This window comes from Oncorhynchus mykiss, chromosome 12 (genome assembly GCF_057628025.1).
Source record: "Oncorhynchus mykiss isolate SJ-2025 chromosome 12, ASM5762802v1, whole genome shotgun sequence".
Classification (NCBI taxonomy): domain Eukaryota; kingdom Metazoa; phylum Chordata; class Actinopteri; order Salmoniformes; family Salmonidae; genus Oncorhynchus; species Oncorhynchus mykiss.
This window is the reverse complement of record NC_143033.1, coordinates 18,867,122-18,894,168: the sequence shown is the minus strand read 5'-3', so window position 1 is coordinate 18,894,168 and position 27,047 is coordinate 18,867,122. Positions and strand designations below refer to the sequence as shown.

General features: G+C 45.2%; 1 protein-coding gene across 15 annotated transcripts in view; it reads right to left on the bottom strand.

Moving 5' to 3' along the window:
• Nucleotides 1-27,047, bottom strand: part of tnksa (tankyrase, TRF1-interacting ankyrin-related ADP-ribose polymerase a) — a 151,207-nt gene that overhangs the window by 98,179 nt on the left and 25,981 nt on the right. For all 15 annotated transcript variants that reach the window (XR_016484915.1, XR_016484914.1, XR_016484912.1 and 12 more), the window contains one exon: nt 21,605-21,700. Coding sequence is in view for 8 of the 15 variants with exons in the window: in XM_090191937.1 (XP_090048063.1) it covers nt 21,605-21,700 (96 nt within the window). In the remaining 7 variants the exon portion in view is untranslated. The remainder of the gene's footprint in view (nt 1-21,604; nt 21,701-27,047) is intronic.

Here is a 27,047-nt window from a genome sequence, read left to right as displayed (position 1 = left end):
CTACAACCTAAAACCTCTTACCTTGGAATATTGAAGTCTCATGTTAAAAGGAATCACCAGCTTTCACATGTTCTCATGTTCTGAGCAAGGAACTTAAACATTAGATTTTTTTACATGGCACATATTGCACTTTTACTTTCTTCTCCAACAATTTGTTTTTGAATTATTTAAACCAAATTGAACATGTTTCATTATTTATTTGAGGCTATGTATTTACAATATATTTACATTTTTATTGATGTATTATATTAAGTTAATATAAGTGTTCATTCAGTATTGTTGTAACTGTCATAAAAATAAAAAAATAAAAATGACAACATTTTTTTTTTTAAATTGGCAGATTAATCGGTATCGGCTTTTTCTGGTCCTCCAATAATCGGTATCGGTGTTGAAAAATCATAATCGGTCGACCTCTATCTCATAAAACACTGCTTACTACTCTTCACATAACAGCACAAACAGGCTCTAACCAGAATAGAAAGAAGAGTGGGAGGCTTAAAACCTTTTGTGACTAGGGGGCAGTATTTTCATTTTTGGAAAAATATAGTTCCCGTAGTAAACAGGATATTTTGTCAGGACAAGATGCTAGAATATGCATATAATTGACAGCTTAGGATAGAAAACACTCTAAAGTTTGCAAAACTGTAAAAATATTGTCTGTGAGTATAACATAACTGATATTGCAGGCGAAATCCTGAGAAAAATCCAATCCGGAAGTGACATCTTTTGAAAGCTCTGCGTTCCAATGCGTCCCTATTGAGCAGTGAATGGGCTATCAACCAGATTACTTTTTCCCTGTATTCCCCAAGGTGTCTACAGCATTGTGACGTAGTTTTACGCATTTATGTTGAAGAATACCCATAAGCGGCTACATTGCGCAACTGGTCACCCAGAGTGTTTCTCGCGTAAAATACAGAGGTAGCCATTATTCCAATCGGTCCTACTGAAAAACCAATTGTCCCGGTGGATATATTATCGAATAGATATTTGAAAAACACCTTGAGGATGGATTATAAACAACATTTGCCATGTTTCTGTCGATATTATGGAGCTAATTTGGAATATTTTTCGGCGTTTTCGTGACTGTAATTTCCGGGCGATTTCTCAGCCAAACATGAAGAACAAACGGGAGCTATTTCGCCTACAAAAATAATATTTTGGAAAAAAAGGAACATTGGCTATCTAACTGGGAGTCTCGTGAGTGAAAACATCCGAAGCTCATCAAAGGTAAACGATTTAATTTGATTGCTTTTCTGATTTCCGTGACCAAGTTACCTGCTGCTAGCTGGACAATATGCTATGCTAGGCTATCGATAAACTTACACAAATGCTTTTCTAGCTATGGCTGTAAAGCATATTTTGAAAATCTGAGATGACAGGGTGATTAACAAAAGGCTAAGCTGTGTCTCAATATATTTCACTTGTGATTTTCATGAATAGGAAAATGTATGTCCGTTGCGTTATGCTAATTAGTGTCAGTCGATGATTACGCTCCCGCACCCAGGATGGGGAGTCACTAGCGGTTATTAATATCACCCACTGATACCAATAGCACCCTTATAATAATGTGTCATAGGCCGCCCCCCCCCCCCCACTGAGCTCTCAGCTCATACTAGTCTATGATAATTCATGTGAACTACTTCAGTTCAATATAACCCAGAGAGAAGACATAGCAGCTAGGAGAGTAGACACCACCAGTGCGTAAGATGGAATTAACCACTGGCACACAATGGCTGGCGGACAATTTGAGTTTGATTAGAGAGAGAGTGCTAGCCAGCAGCTAGCGTTGAGGCGCTAACACTTTGACGTTATTAATCCTCGGTCTCTCCATGCCTCCAGTCAGAAGGTAGAATAGTCCGACAGCCACCTCTATCCTCTCAGCCTCAGAGAGAGACTAAAGGTGTGTTCCCTGGCGAAGAGTGAGTGAACTGTGAACTGATATTGAACCATACTTCCTTCCTGTGGAGGGGGGGATAGGGGGAGGAAAGAGGGATGGAGACAACTGAGGAAACCAGAAGTACTAGGATTCAGAGAGAATCTCAATAACAGACATTTCTATTATTCATTTCTTGAAAAGTTATGCACATCTATGCAAATGTATGCATGGCAACATAATTACCCTGGGCAACACATGGTAGGTACAAACTAGCTGTATATGTCCAACATCCACTTATAGACGCAGTCATTTTAGAAGAGATCACATAAACCCTGTCGATTGTAAAATGGTTGCACTGAACTTTTCAGATCCAGGCAAAACACACTGCATTTAGCTGCTTTTCATGATGCCATTATTGTTATGCTATTGATAAATCCTACCTTATTTCTAATTGAATGAAATTACCACATTCACACATGTATTTTGGGGAAAAGGCATGAAATGTAACAATATCTATCCTAAATATTGCCAGCTTATTCAGACAAACAAAAAACAAATAAATGAAGCCATTTCACCCATCATGGTATTTAAGCTAAGAGGAAGTAATGACTGATTTATCTTTAAGGAATAGTAATGGAGCTTGGAGCGAAGGAATAATATGCCGGGAGAGTAGTCATTTGCATAAAGTCTTACAGGGATTTGTATTCTCAAAATATACACTCTCCAAGATTTATAACTTTCTACACTAATATTAGGCCTGTTTGTGAATTCCTCCTCACTGCTTCTTTCAGCACATAGTCTGAAGACTGGAGAAGACACTCCTGGGTTGGCGAGGTGCTGGCTGGCGCATAGCTTCCAGCACATAGGACTGGAGTAAGCTATACAAGGACATTCAGAGATGCAACTTTTTAAGCAATTAATTATTAAGCGATGCATATGGTAAAAAAAAAATGACATGGAGGAAAGTAGAGATTGAAGTCTCCTTTCTGCCAGATAAGGAGGTGGGGGACAGGGAGAGAGACAGACAGACGGAGATGAGAGAGCCCCACAGTCACAATGACACACTGCCTCAAGTCAGGATCATTAAACTGGCTTCTAATTGATGAGAAGCAGTCAAGGCATTCCAAGGACACATGGTAACGACCTGAAACGCTTCCTTCCACTCCCGAGTCGGAGAGGAGGATCATTCATAACCGACAGGAAGAAGAGCGATGTGAAATACTCCCTGGCCTTGCGCTTAGCCGCTTACTGTACTACAGTCTCAGTCAAAGCAGAACCTTCAGAGTTCAGGACTGAAAACACGCACAGCAATAGCATTTTCCTGTCTATCATAACCTCAAGCTTTAGCTGGCGATTACTTTACTCCCTGACAGGAATAATGATGCTTTCTTAGAGGAGAGATTTTTCTCAATTTACATCCTAAGCATCATTAGACTGCTGTGCAGTGCTCAACTTGGAATGAAATAGGTTCCAGTACTCATTTTGGGTACCGGTACTGTTTATATTTAGGTGCAGGAGCTTCACAATACTCAAGCTAATATTCTATAAGAGGTATATAGACATGGATCATGTAGCTAAAGTGTTAATGAGCAGGCATAGGCTAATCAAAAATGATTTCCACATGGACAATCTGAGTACGATAGCCAACTGTATTTAACTGTTATTTAAAGGTATGTTACTGAGGCATCCATCAGTTGCCTTTCCACCAGGAAAGAGAACAGACACAGATACACGCACATTGCACACACTCTCAGGGATGAAAAATGTTGACTTTCTGGATCTCCTATACACACTTGTTCGTTGAGATTTCCCAGTGACCTTAAAGTTTTATTTTCCAGTGGAGTCATTTTTGTGGTAGAAGCTCCGGGCTGGCTTGCGTCAATGATGTCCCCTGACCATGTAAAAATCTTTCACCATCACTTTCCGTTATAGCAACCGCAATGCATCATCATAGTAACTAAAACTCTTGGAACATGTCCGATTAAAAGTTCCAGGATTTACGGCCTCCTGAGTGGCGTAGCAGTCTAAGGCACCGCATCGCAATGTTGTGGCGTCACTACAGCCTGGGATCAAACCAAAGTTGTCACAACCGGCCGTGACCGGGAGACCCATAGGGCGGTGCACAATTGGCCCAGAGTTGACCAGGTTAAGGGGGGTTTGGACGGGGGGGGAGGCTTTACATGGCTCATTGCAACCCCTTGTGGCGGGCCGGGCGCCTGCAGGCTGACAGTTGAACAGTGTTTCCTCTGACACATTGGTGCAGTGGGCTTCCAGGTTAAGCGGGCGGGTGTTAAGAAGCGCGGCTTGGCTGGTCATGTTTCGGAGGGCCCATGACTCTAAATTCGCCTCTCCCATGCCCTTCGTGGAGTTGTAGCGATGAGACAAGATCGTAATCACAAAACTAGGGAGAAAAAGAGGGTTGGACTGAGGGCTTGTAGGCCTGTTGTAAGGCAGGTCTTCATCAGACATCATATAGGTACAAACCCACCGTCGCTGGATCAGACAGGACTGGCAAAAAAGTGCTCTTCACTGACGAGTCACAGTTTTGTCTCACCGGAGGTGCTGGTCGGATTAGCATTTATCGTCGAAGGAATGAGCGTTACACCGAGGCCTGTACTCTGGAGCGGGATCGATTTGGAGGTGGAGGGTCCGTCATGGTCTGGGGCGATGCGTCACAGCATCATCGGACTGAGCTTGTTGTCATTGCAGGCAATCTCAACGCTGTGCATTACAGGGAAAACATCCTCCTAACTCATGTGGTACCCTTCCTGCAGGCTCATCCTGACATGACCCTCCAGCATGACAATGCCACCAGCCATACTGCTCGTTCTGTGCGTGATTTCCTGCAAGACAGGAATGTCAGTGTTCTGCCATGGCCAGGGAAGAGCCAGGATCTCAATCCCATTGAGCATGTCTGGGATCGGAGGGTGAGGGCTAGGGCCATTCCCCCCAGAAAAGTCTGGGAACTTGCAGGTGCCTTGGTGGAAGAGTGGGGTAACATCTCACAGCAAGAACTGGCAAATCTGGTGCAGTTCATGAGGAGGTGATGAACTGCAGTACTTAATGCAGCTGGTGGCCACACCAGATACTGACTGTTACCTTTGATTTAGACCCCCCCCCTTTGATTCTCCCTCACCAACTTCAAACATCTGCTATCTGAGCAGCTAACCGATCGCTGCAGCTGTACATAGTCTATCGGTAAATAGCCCACCCAATTTACCTACCTCATCCCCATACTGTTTATATTTATTTACTTTTCTTCTCTTTTGCACACCAGTATCTCTACCTGCACATGACCATCTGATCATTTATCACTACAGTGTTAATCTGCAAAATTGTAATTATTCGCCTACCTCCTCATGCCTTTTGCACACAATGTATATAGACTCTCTTTTTTTCTTTTTTTTTCTCTACTGTGTTATTGACTTGTTCATTGTTTACTCCATGTGTAACTCTGTGTTGTCTGTTCACACTGCTTTGCTTTATCTTGGCCAGGTCGCAGTTGTAAATGAGAACTTGTTCTCAACTAGCCTACCTGGTTAAATAAAGGTGAAATAAAAAAATGTAAATTAAAAATTAAATTTGTTAGTCACATGTCTGTGGAACTTGTTCAGTTTATGTCTCAGTTGTTGAATCTTATGTTCATACAAATATTTACACATGTTAAGTTTGCTGAAAATAAACATAGTTGACAGTGAAAGGACAAAAAGGTTTTTACCCCTTAGCCATAAGACTCCTGAACCGGTAATCAAATGGCTACCCAGACTATTTGCATTGTATGCCTACCCCCCCCCTCCTCCTCCTCATTTACGCTGCTGCTACTCTCTGTTTATCATATATGCATAGTCACTTTAACTATACATTCATGTACATACTACCTCAATTGGCCCGACCAACCAGTGCTCCCGCACATTGGCTAACTGGGCTATCTGCATTGTGTCCCACCACCCGCCAACCCCTCTTTTTACGCTTCTGCTACTCTCTGTTCATCATATATGCATAGTCACTTTAACCATATCTACATGTACATACTACCTCAATCAGCCTGACTAACCGGTGCCTGTATATAGACTCGTTACTGTTATTTTTCACTGTCTTTTTGCTGTTGTTTTATTTCTTTACTTACCAATTGTTCACCTAATACCTTTTTTGCACTATTGGTTAGAGCCTGTAAGTAAGCATTTCACTGTAAGGTCTACACCTGCTGTATTCGGCGCACGTGACAAATAAACTTTGATTTGAGGACATTTCTTTTTTTGCTGAGTTTATATAAATAATATAAAGGTTCCATGACTTAAAACTGTGACCTATTGGCTCTGTACCATCTCAAGAGCATTGGGTCTCTATTTACTTCACTGTCCCGTTTAACCTCGCTCCCCCCTCCCTTTCTCCCTCTGTCCTCCTCCCTGTGATTCTAAGCTCTGCAGAAAGGTGTGGAGAAGAGGGGTCAGGGGGCTGAGAGAACAGATGCTTCATCAGTAGCAGGTACAGGCCTCTCCAAGCAGAGGTACTGGCTGCAGTAGAGGGAGCCCCCACACTGCATCTTCCTCAGATTCTGGCGCTCCTATCCCATCTAGATCTACATCCACCTCACACAACGAGCTAGTGAAAGAGAAAAGGGGATACCTCTTCAGTTGCACAATTGAATGCATTCCAACCCCTCTGAATCAGAGAGGTGCGGGGGGCTGCCTTAATCCACGTCCACTTCACTGGCGCCCAGGGAGCAGTTGTTATTGGGGATTAACTGCCTTGCTAAGATGCAGAACGGCAGATTTTTCCACTTTGCCGAATCGGGGATTCGAACCAGCGAACTTTCGGTTACCAATGCTCTTAACCGATAGACTACTTGCTACCGAAGAGGCTTCAGTCCAAAGTCCATACAGCCAAAAAGGCATCAAAATACGAACCCGACACGATACAAAATGGGGTCAGCGTTGACGTCCTTCAGCATGCACAATCTGCATACATTCTCATCTACACATCATGGTGTTGTGTTGGGAGAGGTTGCTACAGCTCTGGGCCATTACTCCATGTGACATGAACATCTTTCCCCCCTCCCTGGGCCCGAAACAACCCCCTACTCATCAAATTGGGGACCATCTCCCACCCCTCCCCGGGCCAGAACAATTCGCTATTCACCATACTGCCACCATCTGCCCCCCCACCAGAACAATCCTCTACTCATAATTTTGAAGCCACCTTCCCCCCTCGCCTCCCTAGGCCAGAACAACCCCCTACTCGTCATATTGGGGCCACCTTCACCCCGTCCCCAGGCCAGAACAACCCCCTACTCGTCATATTGGGGCCACCTTCACCCCCTGCCCGGGCCCCAACCCCCTACTCGTCATATTGGGGCCACCTTCACCCCGTCCCCAGGCCAGAACAACCCCCTACTCGTCATATTGGGGCCACCTTCACCCCCTGCCCGGACCCCAACCCCCTACTCGTCATATTGGGGCCACCTTCACCCCGTGCCCGGGTCACAACCCCCTACTCGTCATATTGGGGCCACCTTCACCCCCTGCCCGGGCCCCAACCCCCTACTCGTCATATTGGGGCCACCTTCACCCCCTGCCCGGGCCCCAACCCCCTACTCGTCATATTGGGGCCACCTTCACCCCCTCCCCGGACCCCAACCCCCTACTCGTCATATTAGGGCCACCTTCACCCCCTCCCGGGCCAGAACAACTCCCTACTCGTCATATTGGGGCCACCTTCACCCCCTCCCCGGGCCCCAACCCCCTACTCGTCATATTGGGGCCACCTTCACCCCCTCCCGGGCCAGAACAACCCCCTACTCGTCATATTGGGGCCACCTTCACCCCCTCCCAGGCCAGAACAACCCCCTACTCGTCATATTGGGGCCACCTTCACCCCCTCCCCAGGCCAGAACAACCCCCTACTCATCATATTGGGGCCACCTTCACCCCCTCCCCAGGTCAGAACAACCCCCTACTCGTCATATTGGGGCCACCTTCACCCCCTCCCCGGGCCGCAACCCCCTAATCGTCATATTGGGGCCACCTTCACCCCCTGCCCGGGCCCCAACCCCCTACTCGTCATATTGGGGCCACCTTCATCCCCTGCCCGGGCCCCAACCCCCTACTCGTCATATTGGGGCCACCTTCACCCCCTGCCCGGGCCCCAACCCCCTACTCGTCATATTGGGGCCACCTTCACCCCCTGCCCGGGCCCCAACCCCCTACTCGTCATATTGGGGCCACCTTCACCCCCTGCCCGGGCCCCAACCCCCTACTCGTCATATTGGGGCCACCTTCACCCCCTCCCCGGGCCAGAACAACCCCCTACTCGTCATATTGGGGCCACCTTCACCCCCTGCCCGGGCCCCAACCCCCTACTCGTCATATTGGGGCCACCTTCACCCCCTCCCCAGAACAACCCCCTACTCGTCATATTGGGGCCACCTTCACCCCCTCCCCAGAACAACCCCCTACTCGTCATATTGGGGCCACCTTCACCCCCTCCCAGGGCCAGAACAACCCCCTACTCGTCATATTGGGGCCACCTTCACCCCGTCCCCGGGCCAGAAAAAAACCCTACTCGTCATATTGGGGCCACCTTCACCCCCTCCCCAGGCCAGAACAACCCCCTACTCATCATATTGGGGCCACCTTCACCCCATCCCCAGGCCAGAACAACCCCCTACTCGTCATATTGGGGCCACCTTCACCCCCTCCCCGGGCCAGAACAACCCCCTACTCGTCATATTGGGGCCACCTTCACCCCATCCCCAGGCCAGAACAACCCCCTACTCGTCATATTGGGGCCACCTTCACCCCCTCCCGGGCCAGAACAACCCCCTACTCGTCATATTGGGGCCACCTTCACCCCCTCCCTAGGCCAGAACAACCCCCTACTTGTCATATTGGGGCCACCTTCACCTCCTCCCCAGGCCAGAACAACCCCCTACTCGTCATATTGGGGCCAACTTCACCCCCTCCCCGGGCCACAACCCCCTACTTGTCATATTGGGGCCACCTTCACCCCCTGCCCGGGCCCCAACCCCCTACTCGTCATATTGGGGCCACCTTCACCCCCTGCCCGGGCCCCAACCCCCTACTCGTCTCCAAAGAAGTGCACCCTGAATCATCTGTAATCGGAACATGCCATGTCTTTTTACATCATAAACTGAGATGAAAACATAATCCTTTTCATACCCAGAGAGTAAAGGGAATTCATTTCAAGACATCTGGAAAAGGTAAATAATTCAACAGTGATTAGGCCTAATCTGTGCATGCTGGATATGGAACACCACATGTATCAAGCTGTGTTATAAGGCAATTTATTTAATGCAAGCTTTGAGGATCCCACAAAAGACTAACCCCAGGTGTCATCTGTAACACTAAACAACTTCTAGCAGGGGTTTTGAAATACCTTTGTGCCAGTTAGTTACGGATTTCATGTAGGAATATGTTCTCCACTCAGTAACCGTGGCAACACTTCAAGCCCTGCCTTACCGGCGTAGATTTCATTCTGTCATCGCTATGGGATGTTCCCTGTCACTGGGGTAATTTATAGGTCAATATAATATTTAATCAGTGCACTCGCTGTTCGCACTAAGGCAGAATCACCAAATAACAACTCTAAATCTAGCCCAAATGCATCCTGGGAATTGGAGTAGCCTACACTAAAACAGAGGCTAACAGTAACATACCGTGCCACAGTGATTAGAAGTACGCTGTGGACTGCATCTCATCTGGTGCCCTCTAGAAAACAACATGTCAATGTTAAACAGGTTAGAATGGAGTGTGTAATGTACATGTGGATATGAGGAGTCCGTTTGCCTTAAGGTGGGTATACGAATGTCAGGCAGTCAGAGTTCCTACACTGCATCAATAGTCAATCATAAGTAAATAGCAGTACATTGGCTGTTATTGCTGTGAATATGCAGTATGTAGCTTATTTCATGTAATCACAGATATAGTTTACTGGTAGACCATACCAGCAAATGCATGATAACATTCTACTCTTGTCAATGGGTTAGTTTGGAACGAAACACATTTTTTTTAAAGTCTATAAAAACCTGAGTTTTCTTATGGTGTGATGGTTATGGATGTGCTGCCTTCTGCCTTTTCACAACCCAAGGCTGGGGTTTCTTCCTCATGACATCAACCTGTATGGTGTTACACTGTTAATGCTGTATAACCCCAGACCTACAGAATGTATAACACAAAGATCATTGAGCCTCTGCTTGGACCTCTGTTTAACACTCTAACCTTGCTTATGTAATATATTCAGCACAATACAACTTCCACTTCTAGGTAGTACAACTGAGAAAGCACAACATTAAAACGGCTGTAAATGTAGGAAAGTCTACTAGGAGCCCTGTGAATATTGTTCAGTGAACGAATAGACAATCTACAGCATTCAAGTGTACTTTTAGTGCAACGTATCCTTGAATTCCAGATGATTCTAAATGTATTCCAATTTCTAAGCTAAGTGCTGAATGAAAAAGACATGAAATCCACATGCAGTACGTGTCCTCTGTTCTATTCTCCCCCTGTTTCATTGAAGTGCCAATGAAAGACAGTTTTTGATGGTCAGCATAAAAGACCATCCATATCGATCCAATCAGGCAAAAATTATGCAGAGGAAAAGAGATGAGGACTCTTCAAAATGGTGTCTATCTCGTCTCCACTCGTGTCATCAGGACTGAGATCTATACTACAGGGAGATGATCGTGCCAGGCGAGGAGATAGCACCATTATAGTGCTGGAAATTGCGATTCTCACAATTCTATATGTATTGCAGGGCTGTCTCTGACAAAAAAAAATTGGGTCGACCAAGAGTCCTCTGTTATTTCGACCAATCGATTGGCCAAAATGTTTCATGTGGATTTTTCCATATATTTCCATATCAACAGTGTTTATAGTGTTGTCTTTCTCTCCTCCCTGCTGCTGCGACCATCTCATAACATCAACAGTGTTTATAGTGTTGTCTTTCTCTCCTCCCTGCTGCTGCGACCATCTCATAACATCAACAGTGTTTATAGTGTTGTCTTTCTCTCCTCCCTGCTGCTGCGACCATCTCATAACATCAACAGTGTTTATAGTGTTGTCTTTCTCTCCTCCCTGCTGCTGCGACCATCTCATAACATCAACAGTGTTTATAGTGTTGTCTTTCTCTCCTCCCTGCTGCAGCGACCATCTCATAACATCAACAGTGTTTATAGTGTTGTCTTTCTCTCCTCCCTGCTGCAGCGACCATCTCATAACATCAACAGTGTTTATCGCTCTGTCCATGTTGCTGAAGCTGCAACATAAATACAGACATTTCTGACTGAAAGGTTTTGCTACTGAAATCCCTCATTTGTTTAGGAAAAACATTCCCTATTCCCTTGACCCTTGCTCTCTTTACGTGACATACGTATGGATCGCATGCACGTGACCAAAGACCTATTCGCACGGGACTAGTATTACTAGAGAACGTTGGTTATGTAATTATTACTCCAGAATGTCTGTTATTCCAGCAGACGATTCGGGCGGGATCGTAATTCTTTGACAGTTATGACACAAGCCTGGAGGTTTTTATTCTAGGTGTGAAGATACAATATTTCAACATGTCCAGGTGACAAGGCCACACTGATAACTCCAGCTTGGCTCTTAAGTTTCTAAACCAAAGCATATTTCCTACAGTGTCACCAAAATATTTGAATTGAGGAAGTGTGATCATAATCATTAGGATATTTTAGTGATCCGCAGTATGTCTCAAATGCCCCCCAGCCTTCAGATGTGAGCTAAACAGTGTAATTGCACTTGAGATACGTTTTAAGGCTACGGATGAGAAAGTTAACTTATCATTCCCAAACGTTTAGATCCATTGTATGCTGCTGCTTTGCGATCTATTAACAGCAGTCCACAAATTAACTTTTAACAAGGCACAGCTGTTAATTGAAATGCATTCCAGGCGACTACCTCATGAAGCTGGTTGAGAGAATGCCAAGAGTGTGCAAAGCTGTCATCAAGGAAAAGGGTGGCTACTTTTAAGAATCTCAAATATAAAATATATTTTGATTTGTTTAACACTTTTTTGGTTACTACATGTCTCCATATGTGTTATTTGATAGTTTTGATGTCTTCACTATTATTCCACAATGTAGAAAATAGTAAAAAATAAAGAAAAACCCTGGAATGAGTAGGTGTGTCCAAACTTTTGACTGGTACTGTAGTTCATTCATATCAGAATCAGTTATTGTTTTCTTGCGCAAACTGCAAGAAACACCTCTCAAACGCAGACATCTCTCTCAAAACGTAGGGAAGTCGATTGGCACGGGACTAGTATTATCAAAGGACATTGGAGTTCGCCAAAAAATTGGTTATTCTGGACGGAATTGTTACTCTCCTGCCATGTAAAAATTACTGACATGGCAGATTCAGACGGGACAAAAATTACAGATGTGGTATTTTGTGCTCGTGCACATAATTAAATTGCCCGACCTCCCAGAGTAAAACTAATCCTGTCTGAATAGGGCTTGACCTATAGCCAGGACAGCTCTTTGCCATTGTGCCGCCATAAGCGAGAACAAAAAATGCTGGCCCCGCAAAACTAGAATAGTCACAGTAAAAAAGTGATGTTGAAAAGACCTCAAAAATATGTATTTTCCAGACGTTGAAGTTCGGTTCAATTTATGTTTAAAATATATATTTTCCAGAAACCTGAAAAGGCATCTTTTCCGGGCAATGAAATCCGGTACATTTTCGGTTTTGAATGAAAGTTGAAAAGGCATCTTTTCCAGACGTTGAAAAATAGGTATATTCTGGACATTGAAAATCTGGTTCTGAATGAAAGTTGAAAATAAGTAATGTCTAAATTTGGACCAAATCAAGGCTGGACAAAAATCTGAGCCAAACATAAACGTCTAGGATTGGTTCAGATTTTGTCCGGAACAAAAACTAATGTCCGTGGTTGTGGAAGTCAAGGCTGGTTCGAAACTGCACAAAAAAAAGCGAGATTGGCATCAGTCCGTGCTTAACGAGGTGTAGCCTACAGTGTTGCTACTAATGTTAATGGCATTACTTATTACCATTATTATTATTATAATAACAATAAGGAGATCAAGAAAAAGGAGCGTTATTAATATAACATATTTCTGACAATTTGGAACCGTGTAAATACTAAACTAATTCTAAATAATACCAGAGAGGCTGTTCTAATTAAAACAAGTGAAAAGCCTTTATCACAGCAAAGCAAAGATTAAAAACAGCAGAATTTGTGAAATTGTTTACTTGACATGTCGTTGTGTGAGGCTTGGTGATCTATTAAACAAACACCCAAACAGGCAACAGAAACTGTTGGTGATTAAAAAGCCAGGCACATTTAACAGTTAGCCTATTGATTATAGACATAACTAATTCCCGGTTTCCGCTCCCCTCACTTTTCTTAGACATTAAGGCAAGGGCTGTTCTCATCTCCTCCTTCTGCGACTGTCTCCACGGCATTGTTCTCAACACCAATGAGCTGGTTAACTTCACTATCATGCACATCAGTGGAGGAGGATCCTCAGAGGCAGAAGGGGAGGAGGAACCTCAGAGGCAGAAGGGCAGGAGGATCCTCAGAGGCAGAAGGGCAGGAGGATCCTCAGAGGCAGAAGGGCAGGAGGATCCTCAGAGGCAGAAGGATCCTCAGAGGCAGAAGGGCAGGAGGATCCTCAGAGGCAGAAGGGCAGGAGGATCCTCAGAGGCAGAAGGATCCTCAGAGGCAGAAGGGCAGGAGGATCCTCAGAGGCAGAAGGATCCTCAGAGGCAGAAGGGCAGGAGGATCCTCAGAGGCAGAAGGGCAGGAGGATCCTCAGAGGCAGAAGGATCCTCAGAGGCAGAAGGGCAGGAGGATCCTCAGTGAATTTCCTTTTTTTTTTTAAAGTTATCCTTTTTAGATAAAACTATACTACATCTAACAACGTCACCAAATTGATTAAAACACACTATTTTGCAAAGGTGGTCTACAGTAGCCTATACAACACTGTAGGGTTGCACCATATTACCTCCCCTAACCTTTGCGCCAGCACATTGACTCTGTACCGGTCCTCCCTGTATACAGCCTCCACATTGACTCTGTACCTGTATATGGTCTGCACGTGCGTGCGTGTGTCTGTCGTGCGCGTCTGTCTGTCGTGCGCGCCTGTCTGTCTGTCTCTCTGTCTGACACACACGTGCAGACAAGCACGCACATCAGACACAGACAGACAGGCGCCTGCCTGCCTGCAGCTTTGCTCTGGGAGAGTGTAGGGCCCTGAGCAGCAACAGCAGGGTCGGTCAGAGTGCTGGTGCAAAGTACAGAGAGAGATAAGAAAAATCGATATGTAACAATTACTGGAGTCTTCCCTCTCGCGGCAGCACTATTAACAGAGACAGTACAGTCTCCTCTGCTGCTCTCTCTAAGAGCAGAGGGAAAACATGACAGTCGTCTGGTGATTGTTGATAGATGGTTCATGATACTACAAGGCCAGAGTTTGTTGTGCATTTCCTGTCTGGATGACATCAGTAAGCTGACAGCATCTCAAAAGGAAAAGTCCTAGAAGGTGGTATAATTAAGATGGTGTATTGGCATTAGGGCTGTGTTGGTCGCCCGAGATTTCTTTAGTTGAGCAGTAGCAAAAATAAATATATAATAGTGTACAAGATACATGTCTGATTCGCACCTGAGTGGACTAATCCATTGTGGAGGTGGGTTGGGATGGTACAGTCCATCAGACTAAGACATGTGCTACAGAAATGTTATATGTTTATATACATAAGAACAATTGTGCAACACTAATAAAATGAATATAATTTCATAACAAATTGGCATTAGATAGTAGTCGCTGTCCGCGGTTCTGAAACACATCAGTGCTCTGTTGAATTGGCGCCTTTTCCTAGACCATGTAGCTATATGCATAATAGCAAAGCATTGAGAACAATGGGGCGGAGGCAGCTGCAGAATGAGGAGATGAGAAAACAGCCCTTGCCTTATTGTCTAAGAAAAGTGAGGAGAGGAAACCAACTTAATGAGGTCTATAATCAATAGGCTAACTGTTAAATGTGCCTGACTATATACATCATCCATATACTGTACCAGTCAAAAGCTTGGACAGACCTATTCATTCAAGGATTTTTCTTCATTGTAGAATAAAAGTGAAGACATAAAAACTATAAAATAACACATATGGAATCATATAGTTTCCCAAAAATATTTTATATTTGAGATTCTTCAAATAGCCGCCCTTTGCCTTGATGACAGCTTTGCACACTCTTGGCATTCTCTCAACCAGCTTCATGAGGTAGTCACCTGGAATGGATTTCAATTAACAGGTGTGCCTTTTTAAAATTACATTATTTGAATTTATTTATCTTCTTAATGCGTTTGAGCAAATCAGTTGTGTTGTGACAAGGTAGGGGTGCTCTACAGAAGATAGACTGATTTGGTAAAAGACTAAGTCCATATTATGGCAAGAACAACTCAAATAAGCAAAGAGAAACAACAGTGCATCATTACTTTAAGACAAGAAGGTCAGTCAATCCGGGAAACATTTCAAGAACTTTAAAAGTCTGAACGGGTGCAGTCGCAAAAACCAAAAAGCGCTATGATGAAACTGGCTCATGAGGACCACCACAGGAAAGGAAGACCCGAAGTTACCTCTGCTGCAGAGGATAGGTTCATTAGAGTTACCAGCCTCAGATTGTGAAACACTTATTTAGGCTACAGAGTTCAAGTAACAGACATCTCAACATCAACTGTACAGAGGAGACCAGGCCGTCATGATTGAATTGCTAAAACATTGCTAAAAAACGACTAAAGGACACCAATAAGAAGAAGAGACTTGCTTGGGCCAAGAAACACGAGTGATGTACCTTAGACCCCTTGGAAATCTGTCCTTTGGTCTGATTAGTCTAAATTTTCAATTTTGGGTTCCGACCACCTCGTGCTTGTGAGACGCAGAGTAGTTGAACGGATGATCTTCGCATGTATGATTGCCAAAGTGAAGCATGGAGGTGGTGGTATGATGGTGCTTTGCTGGTGACACTGTTTGTGATTGATTTAGAATTCAAGGCACACTTAACCAACATGGCTATGGCAGCATTCTGCAGCGATATGCCATCCATAGTGGGACTATCATTTGTTTTCAACAGGACAATAACCCAACACACCTCCAGGCTGTGTAAGGGCTATATGACCAATAAGGAGAGTGATGGAGGGCTGCATCAGATGACCTGGCCACAATCCCCTAACCTCAACCCAAATGAAAGCAGCCAACAAGCGCTCAGCATATGTTGGAAAAGCATTCCAGCTGAAGCTGGTTGAGATAATGCCAAGAGTATGCATAGGTGTCATCAAGGCAAAGGGTGGCTACTTTGAAGAATCTCAAATATAAAATATATTTAGAATTGTTTAACACTTTTTTGGTTACTACATGAATCCATACGTGTTATTTCATAGTTGTGATGTCTTCACAATTATTCTACCATGTAGAAAATAGTAAAAAAAAAAAAAATTTATCTTGAGTAGCTGTGTCCAAACTTTTGACTGGTACTGTACCTGCAGTGATCCAAGCACCGGTGTGGATTTGTACTGTACCTTCTCTAACGGTATTTAAAGTTTCATTTGTTACATTAAATAATTCAGTAATGATACAGAAATAAATTATGGAAATCGTCCATTTCTGTCAGCAGTAGGACACTGCTAAAATCTGAGAACTGCTAGCTAACTTGCTAGCACAACAAGTCAACAACTTCGGGAGTGCGAGTTTGCCAAATAGAGACCCCCAGAAATCGGCAGTCTGGCCTCTAAAGGTGAATGTAAGAACTGCATTTGAACCCGGAAATACAGTCGAGGAGAATAATTATTCTGATAAAGGAAAACTTTCTGGGGATGAAATAGAGACATAGCAACAAAAAAAGGAACGTGACACAGTATGTAAATGAAAACTAATTAGCGTATTAAACGAAGAAAAATTGCAAAAAAGCAAAAAGCAAGCACTGGTGGAGTACCAGAGTTGGTAGAACATCCTCTGTTGTAACCTCAAACAGGACTACTTCACTGTCAGTTTTCTCCTCCTATTATTTTTGGTTGAAGTTTGGTTGAACAGTATAAAGGGGAAAGACCATTAAAACCACTTGCAATACATGTCTTGCCATCCTAGGGTCATGCACTACCATGCACTTTAAGTGACTTTGGGTCATTGATAAATGCCATGTATTATAATTATTATTGTAAACTCGCCCCAATCCGTACAAATGTGCGCGACCGCGACATTCAAACGAGGCTGCAATGAAAACGAATGGGACTGTAGTGACTGTGTTGGCATCAAACTCCGGGGTGTGAACATGGTAATGGTAATGGACTAACAGTATTGGAGAAAAGATGAAAAAACGGACCCCTCTGACACTGTATGTTACATCGTGACGTGTCACTACGTAACGTACAGCGCGCATTTGCATCTCATTTTGTGCCGTACAGCCTCTTTCCACCAGGGGTAGCCCTTCTCTCACAGATTAAAATCATGCTTAACCATATAAACTTGTAAGAAAACTTCATTATTCACTTCGTAGCCTTCGCTCCCAACCCGCAATTTTTAAAAAGGCCCGGCGAAGCTCCATCACTTATGTAAATTATGCAGAAACAGGCAGCGTGGAGGTCTCCCCGGATTTTGTTGGAAAGGGAAGAGATTGTGCTTTACAGTGGTATTCATATTACAGTTGACCTGGAAGTATTACGTTTTTTTTTGGCGCTAAAATAAGGTCACGGACCAAGGCGATGGACAAAAGTGAGCGAGTTTACGTTAGTAGTACTAAGCACATTTTTCTCTATTATTTTATTTGAATAACTTTTATTATTCAAATACCGCCATACCGTCAAAAAGAAGACAAATATGATGATATTTTGGCCATTTCGCCAAGCCCCAACACGCACACACACGCGGTTTAATAAGCCGACTTCACACATGAATCAATAAGCTGAAGTTGCTGTCCCTGTCATATTCACCAACAAATGACACCCTAGATTACTAAACGGTTTCAGAGTGTAATAGTCCTTGCTACTCTCGCTATACTGTGTGATGTCATGGTGTTGAATACTGTTATCAAATCAATTCACATCTGCCTCACATACCAAAATGCCCAGCAGATATCCTCTCCCTGATCGTTGTTTACAAGGTGGGTGGAAAGCTTCCTAGGACCGTTCTCTGTTCTGTATTTCTCTCCTTCATTTATTTACCAGCCAGGGAATATGATGTAACCCCATGTAAACAGAAAGAGCATGAAAGAACAGAAACAGAATGGAACAGCCTAATTATGGATGAGTCTGACTGTTGCTGAATGCTGAGAGAATAAGAGAGCGTGAGAGACAGCGAGGGAGAGAGCAAGAGAGTGCGCACGAGAGAGCGCAAACGGGAGAGCGCAAACGAGAGAGCGCAAACGAGAGAGAGAGAGAGAGCGAGAGAGAGAGCGCGAACAAGAGAGAGAGCGCGAGCGCGAGCGAGAGAGCGCGAGAGAAAGCGAGAGAGAGCGCGAGAGAAAGCGAGTGAGAGCGCGAGAGAAAGCGAGAGAGAGCGCGAGAGAAAGCGAGAGAGAGCGCGAGAGAAAGCGAGAGAGAGCGCGAGAGAAAGCGAGAGAGAGCGCGAGAGAAAGCGAGAGAGAGCGCGAGAGAAAGCGAGAGAGAGCGCGAGAGAAAGCGAGAGAGAGCGCGAGAGAAAGCGAGAGAGAGCGCGAGAGAAAGCGAGAGAGAGAGCGCGAGCGAGAGAGAGAGCGCGAGCGAGCGAGAGAGAGAGCGCGAGCGAGAGAGAGAGCGCGAGCGAGAGAGAGAGCGCGAGCGAGAGAGAGAGAGCGCGAGCGAGAGAGAGAGCGCGAGCGAGAGAAAGAGCGGGAGCGTGAAAGAGAGCGGGAGCGCGAGAGAAAGAGCGGGAGCGCGAGAGAAAGAGCGGGAGCGCGAGAGAAAGAGCGGGAGCGCGAGAGAAAGAGCGGGAGCGCGAGAGAAAGAGCGCGAGCGCGAGAGAAAGAGCGGGAGCGCGAGAGAAAGAGCGCGAGCGCGAGAGAAAGAGCGGGAGCGCGAGAGAAAGAGCGCGAGCGCGAGAGCGCGAGCGCGAGAGACAGAGAGCGCGAGAGACAGAGAGCGCGAGAGACAGAGAGCGCGAGAGACAGAGAGCGCGAGAGACAGAGAGCGCGAGAGACAGAGAGCGCGAGAGACAGAGAGCGCGAGAGACAGAGAGCGCGAGAGACAGAGAGAGAAAGAGCGTGCGAGAGAGAGAGAAAGAGCGTGCGAGAGAGAGAGCGAGAGCGCCAGAGAGAGAGCGCCAGAGAGAGAGCGAGCGAGAGCGCCAGAGAGAGAGCGAGCGAGAGCGCCAGAGAGAGAGCGAGCGAGAGCGCCAGAGAGAGAGCGAGCGAGAGCGCCAGAGAGAGAGCGAGCGAGAGCGCCAGAGAGAGAGCGAGCGAGAGCGCCAGAGAGAGCGCGAGCGAGAGCGCCAGAGAGAGAGCGAGCGAGAGCGCCAGAGAGAGAGCGAGCGAGAGCGCCAGAGAGAGAGCGAGCGAGAGCGCCAGAGAGAGAGCGAGCGAGAGCGCCAGAGAGCGAGCGAGAGCGCCAGAGAGCGAGAGAGAGCACCAGAGAGCGAGACCGCGAGAGCGCCAGAGAGCGAGAGCGCCAGAGAGCGAGAGAGAGCGCCAGAGAGCGAGAGCCAGAGAGCGAGACTGCGAGAGAGCACGAGAGCGCCAGAGAGAGAGCACGAGAGCGCATGAGAGAGCACGAGAGCGCCAGAGAGAGAGCACGAGAGACAGAGAGCGCAAGAGACAGAGAGAGAAAGAGCGTGCGAGAGAGAGAGAAAGAGCGCGAGAGCGAGAGCGCGAGAGAGAGAGAGCACGAGAGAAAGAGCGCGAGAGAGAGAGAGCGCGAGAGACAGAGAGCGCGAGAGACAGATAGAGAAAGAGCGTGCGAGAGAGAGAGCGAGAGCGCCAGAGAGAGAGCGCCAGAGAGAGAGCGAGCGAGCGCGCCAGAGAGAGAGCGAGCGAGAGCGCCAGAGAGAGAGCGAGCGAGAGCGCCAGAGAGAGCGCGAGCGAGAGCGCCAGAGAGAGAGCGAGCGAGAGCGCCAGAGAGAGAGCGAGCGAGAGCGCCAGAGAGAGAGCGAGCGAGAGCGCCAGAGAGAGAGCGAGCGAGAGCGCCAGAGAGCGAGCGAGCGAGAGCGCGAGAGAGCGAGCGAGAGCGCCAGAGAGCGAGAGAGAGCACCAGAGAGCGAGACCGCGAGAGCGCCAGAGAGCGAGAGCGCCAGAGAGCGAGAGCGCCAGAGAGCGAGAGAGAGCGCCAGAGAGCGAGAGCCAGAGAGCGAGACTGCGAGAGAGCACGAGAGCGCCAGCGAGAGAGCACGAGAGCGCCAGCGAGAGAGCACGAGAGCGCCAGAGAGAGAGCACGAGAGCGCATGAGAGAGAGCACGAGAGCGCCAGAGAGAGAGCACGAGAGCGCCAGAGAGAGAGCACGAGAGCGCCAGAGAGAGAACGAGAGCGCCAGAGAGAGAGCGAGAGCGCCAGAGAGAGAGCGAGAGCGCCAGAGAGAGAGCGAGAGCGCCAGAGAGAGAGCGAGAGCGCCAGAGAGAGAACGAGAGCGCCAGAGAGAGAGCGAGAGCGCCAGAGAGAAAGCGATAGAGCGAGAGCGCCAGAGCGAGAGCGCCAGAGCGTGAGAGAGCACCAGAGAGAGAGCGAGAACGCCAGAGAGAGAGCGAGAGCGCCAGAGAGAGAGCGAGAGTGCCAGAGAGAGAGCGAGCGAGCGAGAGCGCCAGAGAGCGAGCGAGCAAGAGCGCCAGAGAGAGAGCGAGCGCGCCAGAGAGCGAGCGAGACCGCGAGAGAGCACGAGAGCGCCAGAGAGAGAGCACGAGAGCGGCAGAGAGAGAGCACGAGAGCGGCAGAGAGAGAGCGAGAGCGGCAGAGAGAGAGCGAGAGCGGCAGAGAGAGAGCGAGAGCGCCAGAGTGTGAGAGAGAGAGAGAGCGCCAGAGAGAGAGCGAGAGCGCCAGAGAGAGAGCGAGAGCGCCAGAGAGAGAGCGAGAGCGCCAGAGAGAGAGAGCGAGAGCGCCAGAGAGAGAGCGAAAGCGCCAGAGAGAGAGAGAGAGCGAGAGCGCCAGAGAGCGCGAGAGAGCGCGAGAGAGATGGATGAGGCAAAGAAGTAAAAGGGTTAAGATCTCTGGGAGAGTAGAGAGGTAGACAGAGGTACGTAGGAAGAGTGTGCTAGAGGAGGTAGATAGAAACACCAGTGTGCCATCACAGCAGCATGATTTGTGACCTGTTGCCACAAGAAAAGGGCAACCAGTGAAGAACAAACACCATTGTAAATACAACCCATATCTATGTTTATTTATTTTCCCTTTTGTACTTTAACCATTTGCACATTGTTTAAACACTGTATATAGACATAATATGACATTTCAAATGTCTATTTTTTGGGGACTTCTGTGAGTGTAATGTTTACTGTTCATTTTTATTGTTTATTTAACTTTTGTGTATTATCTATTTCACTTGCTTTGGCAATGTAAACTTATGTTTCTCATTCCAATAAAGCCCCTTGAATTGAATAGAGAGCATGAGGTAGAGAAAACGCTAGGTATGTAGGTAGAAAACTATGTAGGTGAGAGTGGTAGTGGTAGGGAGAGGGCGAGAGAGGAATTGAGAAAGATTACAGTGGAGGTGGTGAGAGGGAAAAAGAGGGCAATAGAGGTAAACAGAGAGGGAGAGGGGTAAAGTAAGCAGCTTATCACTTACCGGTGAGTACAGCCTTGGCGGACGGGTCGGCCAGGTCCAGGGCACTCTTGCCGTCAGTGTTGCGTATGTTGGGGTCAGCTCCGTGCTGGAGCAGCACTGTGCAGGGGAAACACAGACAGTAGCTGAGCTCAGGCAGGGACAGACACAGACCACGGCTGCTGCTAACACCAGAACTAGCGCTACTGCCACTGCTGCCCGCTAGCACTCTCTGGCCCCGCGGCATGCTGCAGACATAAACATACATGGCACACCAGCGGTGTGTCTTGAGAACGGAGGACCAGAGCAGCAGCTGGCTGCAAGAGCAGAAAAAAACAACAGCCCAAACGGAACGCTGCGGAGGAGGGGAAAAAGACAGATTATAAAAACAGGCAGGACGACACGGCACGACCATGTGACTCCAGCACAGGTATGAGAGCAGAATATCAAAGCCTGCCTGCCTCTCTCCATCTATCCCGAGGAGGGAGGGTGAGAGAAAATAAAAAGAGAAGTGGAGAGAAGGCCAAGCTTCCCAGGTTGCAGCGTTTTAATCTCCCCAGCGATTGTCTGAGGGGAACAAACAGCAGAACAACAGCAAAGAACCTTATGAAGACGCTGGAGGAAACGGGTTCAAAAGTATCTATATCCACAGTAAAAACAAGTCCTATATCGACATAACCTGAAAGGCCGCTCAGCAAGGAAGAAGCCACTGCTCCAAAACCACCATAAAAAAGCCAGACTACGGTTTGCAACTGCACATGGGGACAAAGATCGTACTTTCTGGAGAACTGTCCTCTGGTCTGATGAAACAAAAACAGAACTGTTTGGCCATAATGACCATCAATATGTTTGGAGGAAAAAGGGGGGACGCACAGGGGGTGGCAGCATCATGTTGTGGGGGTGCTTTGCTGCAGGAGGGACTGGTGCACTTCACAAAATAGATGGCATCATGAGGTAAGAAAATTATGTGGATATATTGAAGAAACATCTCAAGACATCAGACAGGAAGTTAAAGCTTGGTCACAAATGGGTCTTCCAAATGGACAATGACCCCAAGCATACTTCCAAAGTTGTGGCAAAATGGCTTAAGGACAACAAAGTCAAGATATTGGAGTGACCATCACAAAGCCTTGACCTCAATCCTATAGAAAATTTGTGGGCAGAACTGAAAAAGTAGTGGAAATTTCCTGTATTACCAAATCATGAGAGCAAACCACCACAAAAGTCACGAGTTATCATAAAGTCCATCTTTAATTATTATGAGCTCCATCACAACCCTGTGACTCTCAGATCAATTCAGTGTCTATAAATGAATTCTCTGAGAGTCCTTACACATTGCAACTGAGATCCTTTATAGCAAAGACACACATAGCCAGACAGCATTGGGCTATAAATTATCGTTCAGCTTTGTCTCCTAAACTATGTTCTTATCTCGATCTTGGTACCACTCAGGACCAAAAACAAAACCCCATCCACTAGCATATATCAAATACACCGCTTCCTGGACAAGATCACAGAGAGACAGTGACTGGCACACAGACATTGTGGAGCCAAGAGATAATTGGTTCCCCCTCAACCATCCCTTCACATGGTTTAAAAGATACATTTACACATGACACATTCACAGATAAGACTAACCAGACCTCTTCCCCTCTCTGGGCCCACATAAGCATGCTATAAAATGAATAAAACATCTTATTTATAAATGTTACCTAAAGAATTCTGATTCTGCTACGACAGAGCAAGGAGGCCTACAAACCTGACTCAGTTACACCAGCTCTGTCAGGAGGAATGGGCCAAAATACACCCAACTTATTGTGGGAAGTTTGTGGAAGTCTACCCAAAACGTTTGACCCAAGTTAAACCATTTAAAGGCAATGCTACCAAATACTAATTGAGTGTATGTGTAACGGATGTGAAACGGCTAGCTTAGTTAGCGGTGTGCGCTAAATAGCGTTTCAATCAGTGACGTCACTTGCTCTGAGACCTTGAAGTAGTTGTTCCCCTTGCTCTGCAAGGGCCGCGGCTTTTGTGGAGCGATGGGTAACGCTTCGTAGGTGTCAGTTGTTGATGTGTGCAGAAGGTCCCTGGTTCGCGCCCGGGTATGGGCGAGGGGACGGTCTAAATTTATACTGTTACATATGTAAAGTCTGACCCACTTGGAATATGGTGAAAGAAATAAAAAGCTGAAATAAATCACTCTCTCTACTATTATTCTGACATTTCACATTCTTAAAATAAAGTGGTGATTCTAACTAAGACAGGGAATTTTTACTGGGATTAAATGTCAGGAATTGTGAAAAACTGAGTTTAACTGTATTTGGCTATGGTGTATATAATCTTCTGACTTCAACTGTAGATATACTTTTTTTTAGAATATACCTTCATTATTCCCCGCAAACCCTACCACCCTTCCCCCGATTGGGGTAAACTAATAAACAATGCCACTTAGGCTTCTACCTTCAGTTTATACATCTTATACACATTTTTCAGACACAATCTATTTTACAATAGTTATATATTGCTTGTTTTTAGTCATTCCTCTATTTCTGATGTACATCCATTTTGATTTCTATTTGTAACTGTGTTATTTCACAAACTTTCTGGACCTATATACACTTTACAGACCCCGTATGTTTTACATTGGTTATCTTGTTATTAGTCCCACCCTTCAGCTCCATTCAACTCCTCCCATCTATCTCTCAACACCATCCATTCTGGATTTCGATTTACCATATATTTTTCAACTGTGCTGTGATGCTTGACAAAAGTACTGAATCTTTCTAATCTTATAGCTTCTACAAAAGGTACATTAAAAATGTTGCTAAAATAATTATTATATTACTGATTGATTGACTATGGCTTTTCAAATCACCCAGTATTGCTATCTGCAGCGTTAGTTCTACGCAAATGTTGCAACTCTTCAGCCATTCCTGAACCTGTGACCAAAAACGAGCTATATACATTGCCTTGCGAAAGTATTCGGCCCCCTTGAACTTTGCGACCTTTTGCCACATTTCAGGCTTCAAACATAAAGATATAAAACTGTATTTTTTTGTGGAAAATCAACAACAAGTGGGACACAATCATGAAGTGGAACGACATTTATTGGATATTTCAAACTTTTTTAACAAATCAAAAACTGAAAAATTGGGCGTGCAAAATTATTATCATAATTTGGTTTTAATCCAGAGAGGATAGCAAAAGTATCTAGATCCTCTATGAAGCCATGGATAGATTCTAATTGTGGTTTTAAAAGAAAACATAAATCATCAGCGTACAATGACACCTTAGTTTTTAAGCCACGGATTTCTAATCCCTTAATATTATTGTTTGATCTAATTTTAACAGCTAACATTTAAATGGCAATAAAAATGTTTATATATAAATTCCAGTCGTACTTTAACAAAAGCCTTTTCAAAATCAGCTATGAAAACCAGGCATGGTGTCCCCAATATTTCATAGTATTCTATTGTTTCCAGTACTTGTCTTATCTTATCTCCAATGTATCATCCATGTAAAAAAAAACTGTCTGATTAGGATGAATAATATCTGACAATACTTTTTTAAATTCTGTGCACCAAGCATTTTGCTAGGATTTTTGCATCACAACACTGAAGAAATTCGGTTTGTCACCAAAAGCACTCACAAACTTCTACAGATGCACAATCGAGAGCATCCTGGCGGGCTGTATCACCGCCTGGTACGGCAACTGCTCCGCCCACAACCGTAAGGCTATCCAGAGGGTAGTGAGGTCTGCACAACGCATCACCGGGGGCAAACTACCTGCCCTCCAGGACACCTACACCACCTGATGTTACAGGAAGGCCATAAAGATCATCAAGGACATCAACCACCCGAGCCACTGCCTGTTCACCCCGCTATCATCCAGAAGGCGAGGTCAGTACAGGTGCATCAAAGCTGGGACCGAGAGACTGAAAAACAGCTTCTATCTTAAGGCCATCAGACTGTTAAACAGCCACCACTAACATTGAGTGGCTGCTGCCAACACACTGACACTGACTCAACTCCAGCCACTTTAATAATGGGAATTGATGGGAAATGATGTAAATATATCACTAGCCATTTTAAACAATGCTACCGTATATAATGTTACTTACCCTACATTATTCATCTCATATGCATACGTATATACTGTACTCTATATCATCGACTGCATCCTTATGTAATACATGTATCACTAGCCACATTAACTATGCCACTTTGTTTACATACTCACCTCATGTATATACTGTACTCGATACCATCTACTGTATCCTGCCTATGCTGCTCTGTACCATCACTCATTCATATATCCTTATGTACATATTCTTTATCCCCTTACACTGTGTATAAGACAGTAGTTTTGGAATTGTTAGTTAGATTACTTGTTAGTTATTACTGCATTTTCGGAACTAGAAGCACAAGCATTTCGCTACACTCGCATTAACATCTGCTAACCATGTGTATGTGACAAATAAAATTTGATTTGATTTGAAGTGTATGAGGTCTCCAATTTTTAAAATGGATTCGATCTTTATATATACACCACTTGGGTTCTGTTTCAGGAATAATGATATCAGACCTTCTTTGCGTGTCTGATAATCTACTATTTATATAGGAGTGGTTAAAACATGTTAATGGTCCTCTGAGTATATCAAACAATGTTTTGTATACTTCCACTGGTATGCCATCCAGCCCTGGAGTTTTCCCATCCTTAAAGGCTTTAATTGTGTCAAGAAGTTCCTCCTCTGTAATTTGGCCTTCACATGAGTCTTTCTGTACAGATGTTAATTTTACAATATTATTAGGAAAAAAATCCATACAATAAGTTTCAGTTAGTGGAGATGGAGGAGCCTGAAATGAAAACATATTCTTAAAGTACTTTACTTCCTCTTTCAAAATATAATTTGGTGAATCATGCGTGACTCCATCATTTGTAACTAGTTTCAATACATTTTTTTGGTAGCATTTCTATATTGAAGATTGAAAAAGAATTTGCTGCATTTTTCCCCATTTCCATCCAGTTTATTATTATAATATATTACACTGGATCTTTATTGAATAAGTTCCTCCATTTCTTTTTGTTTTTCCTCTAACTTATTCTGAGCTTCTATGGTACCGTTTTTATTGCTAACTAACTATTCTGTTAGTCCTTCAATTTCCTTTGTTAATATGGACTCTTGATCTAAATTGCTTTTGTTTTATAGATGAGTACTGAATTGCATGGCCTCTAAAGGCACATTTAAAAGTGTCCCATACAATAAGGGGATCTGAAAAAGTCAGTTATAAATTCTTCTGTCCTAGTTCTAAGAAAAGTTAAGAAAACTAAAAGGTAAAATAAAAATTAATAAAAAGTAACAAGAAAATTACATAATAACGAGGCTAAATATAGGATTTTCAACAGGACAATGACCAAACACATCTCCAGGCTGTGTAAGGGCTAATTGACCAAGAAGGAGAATGA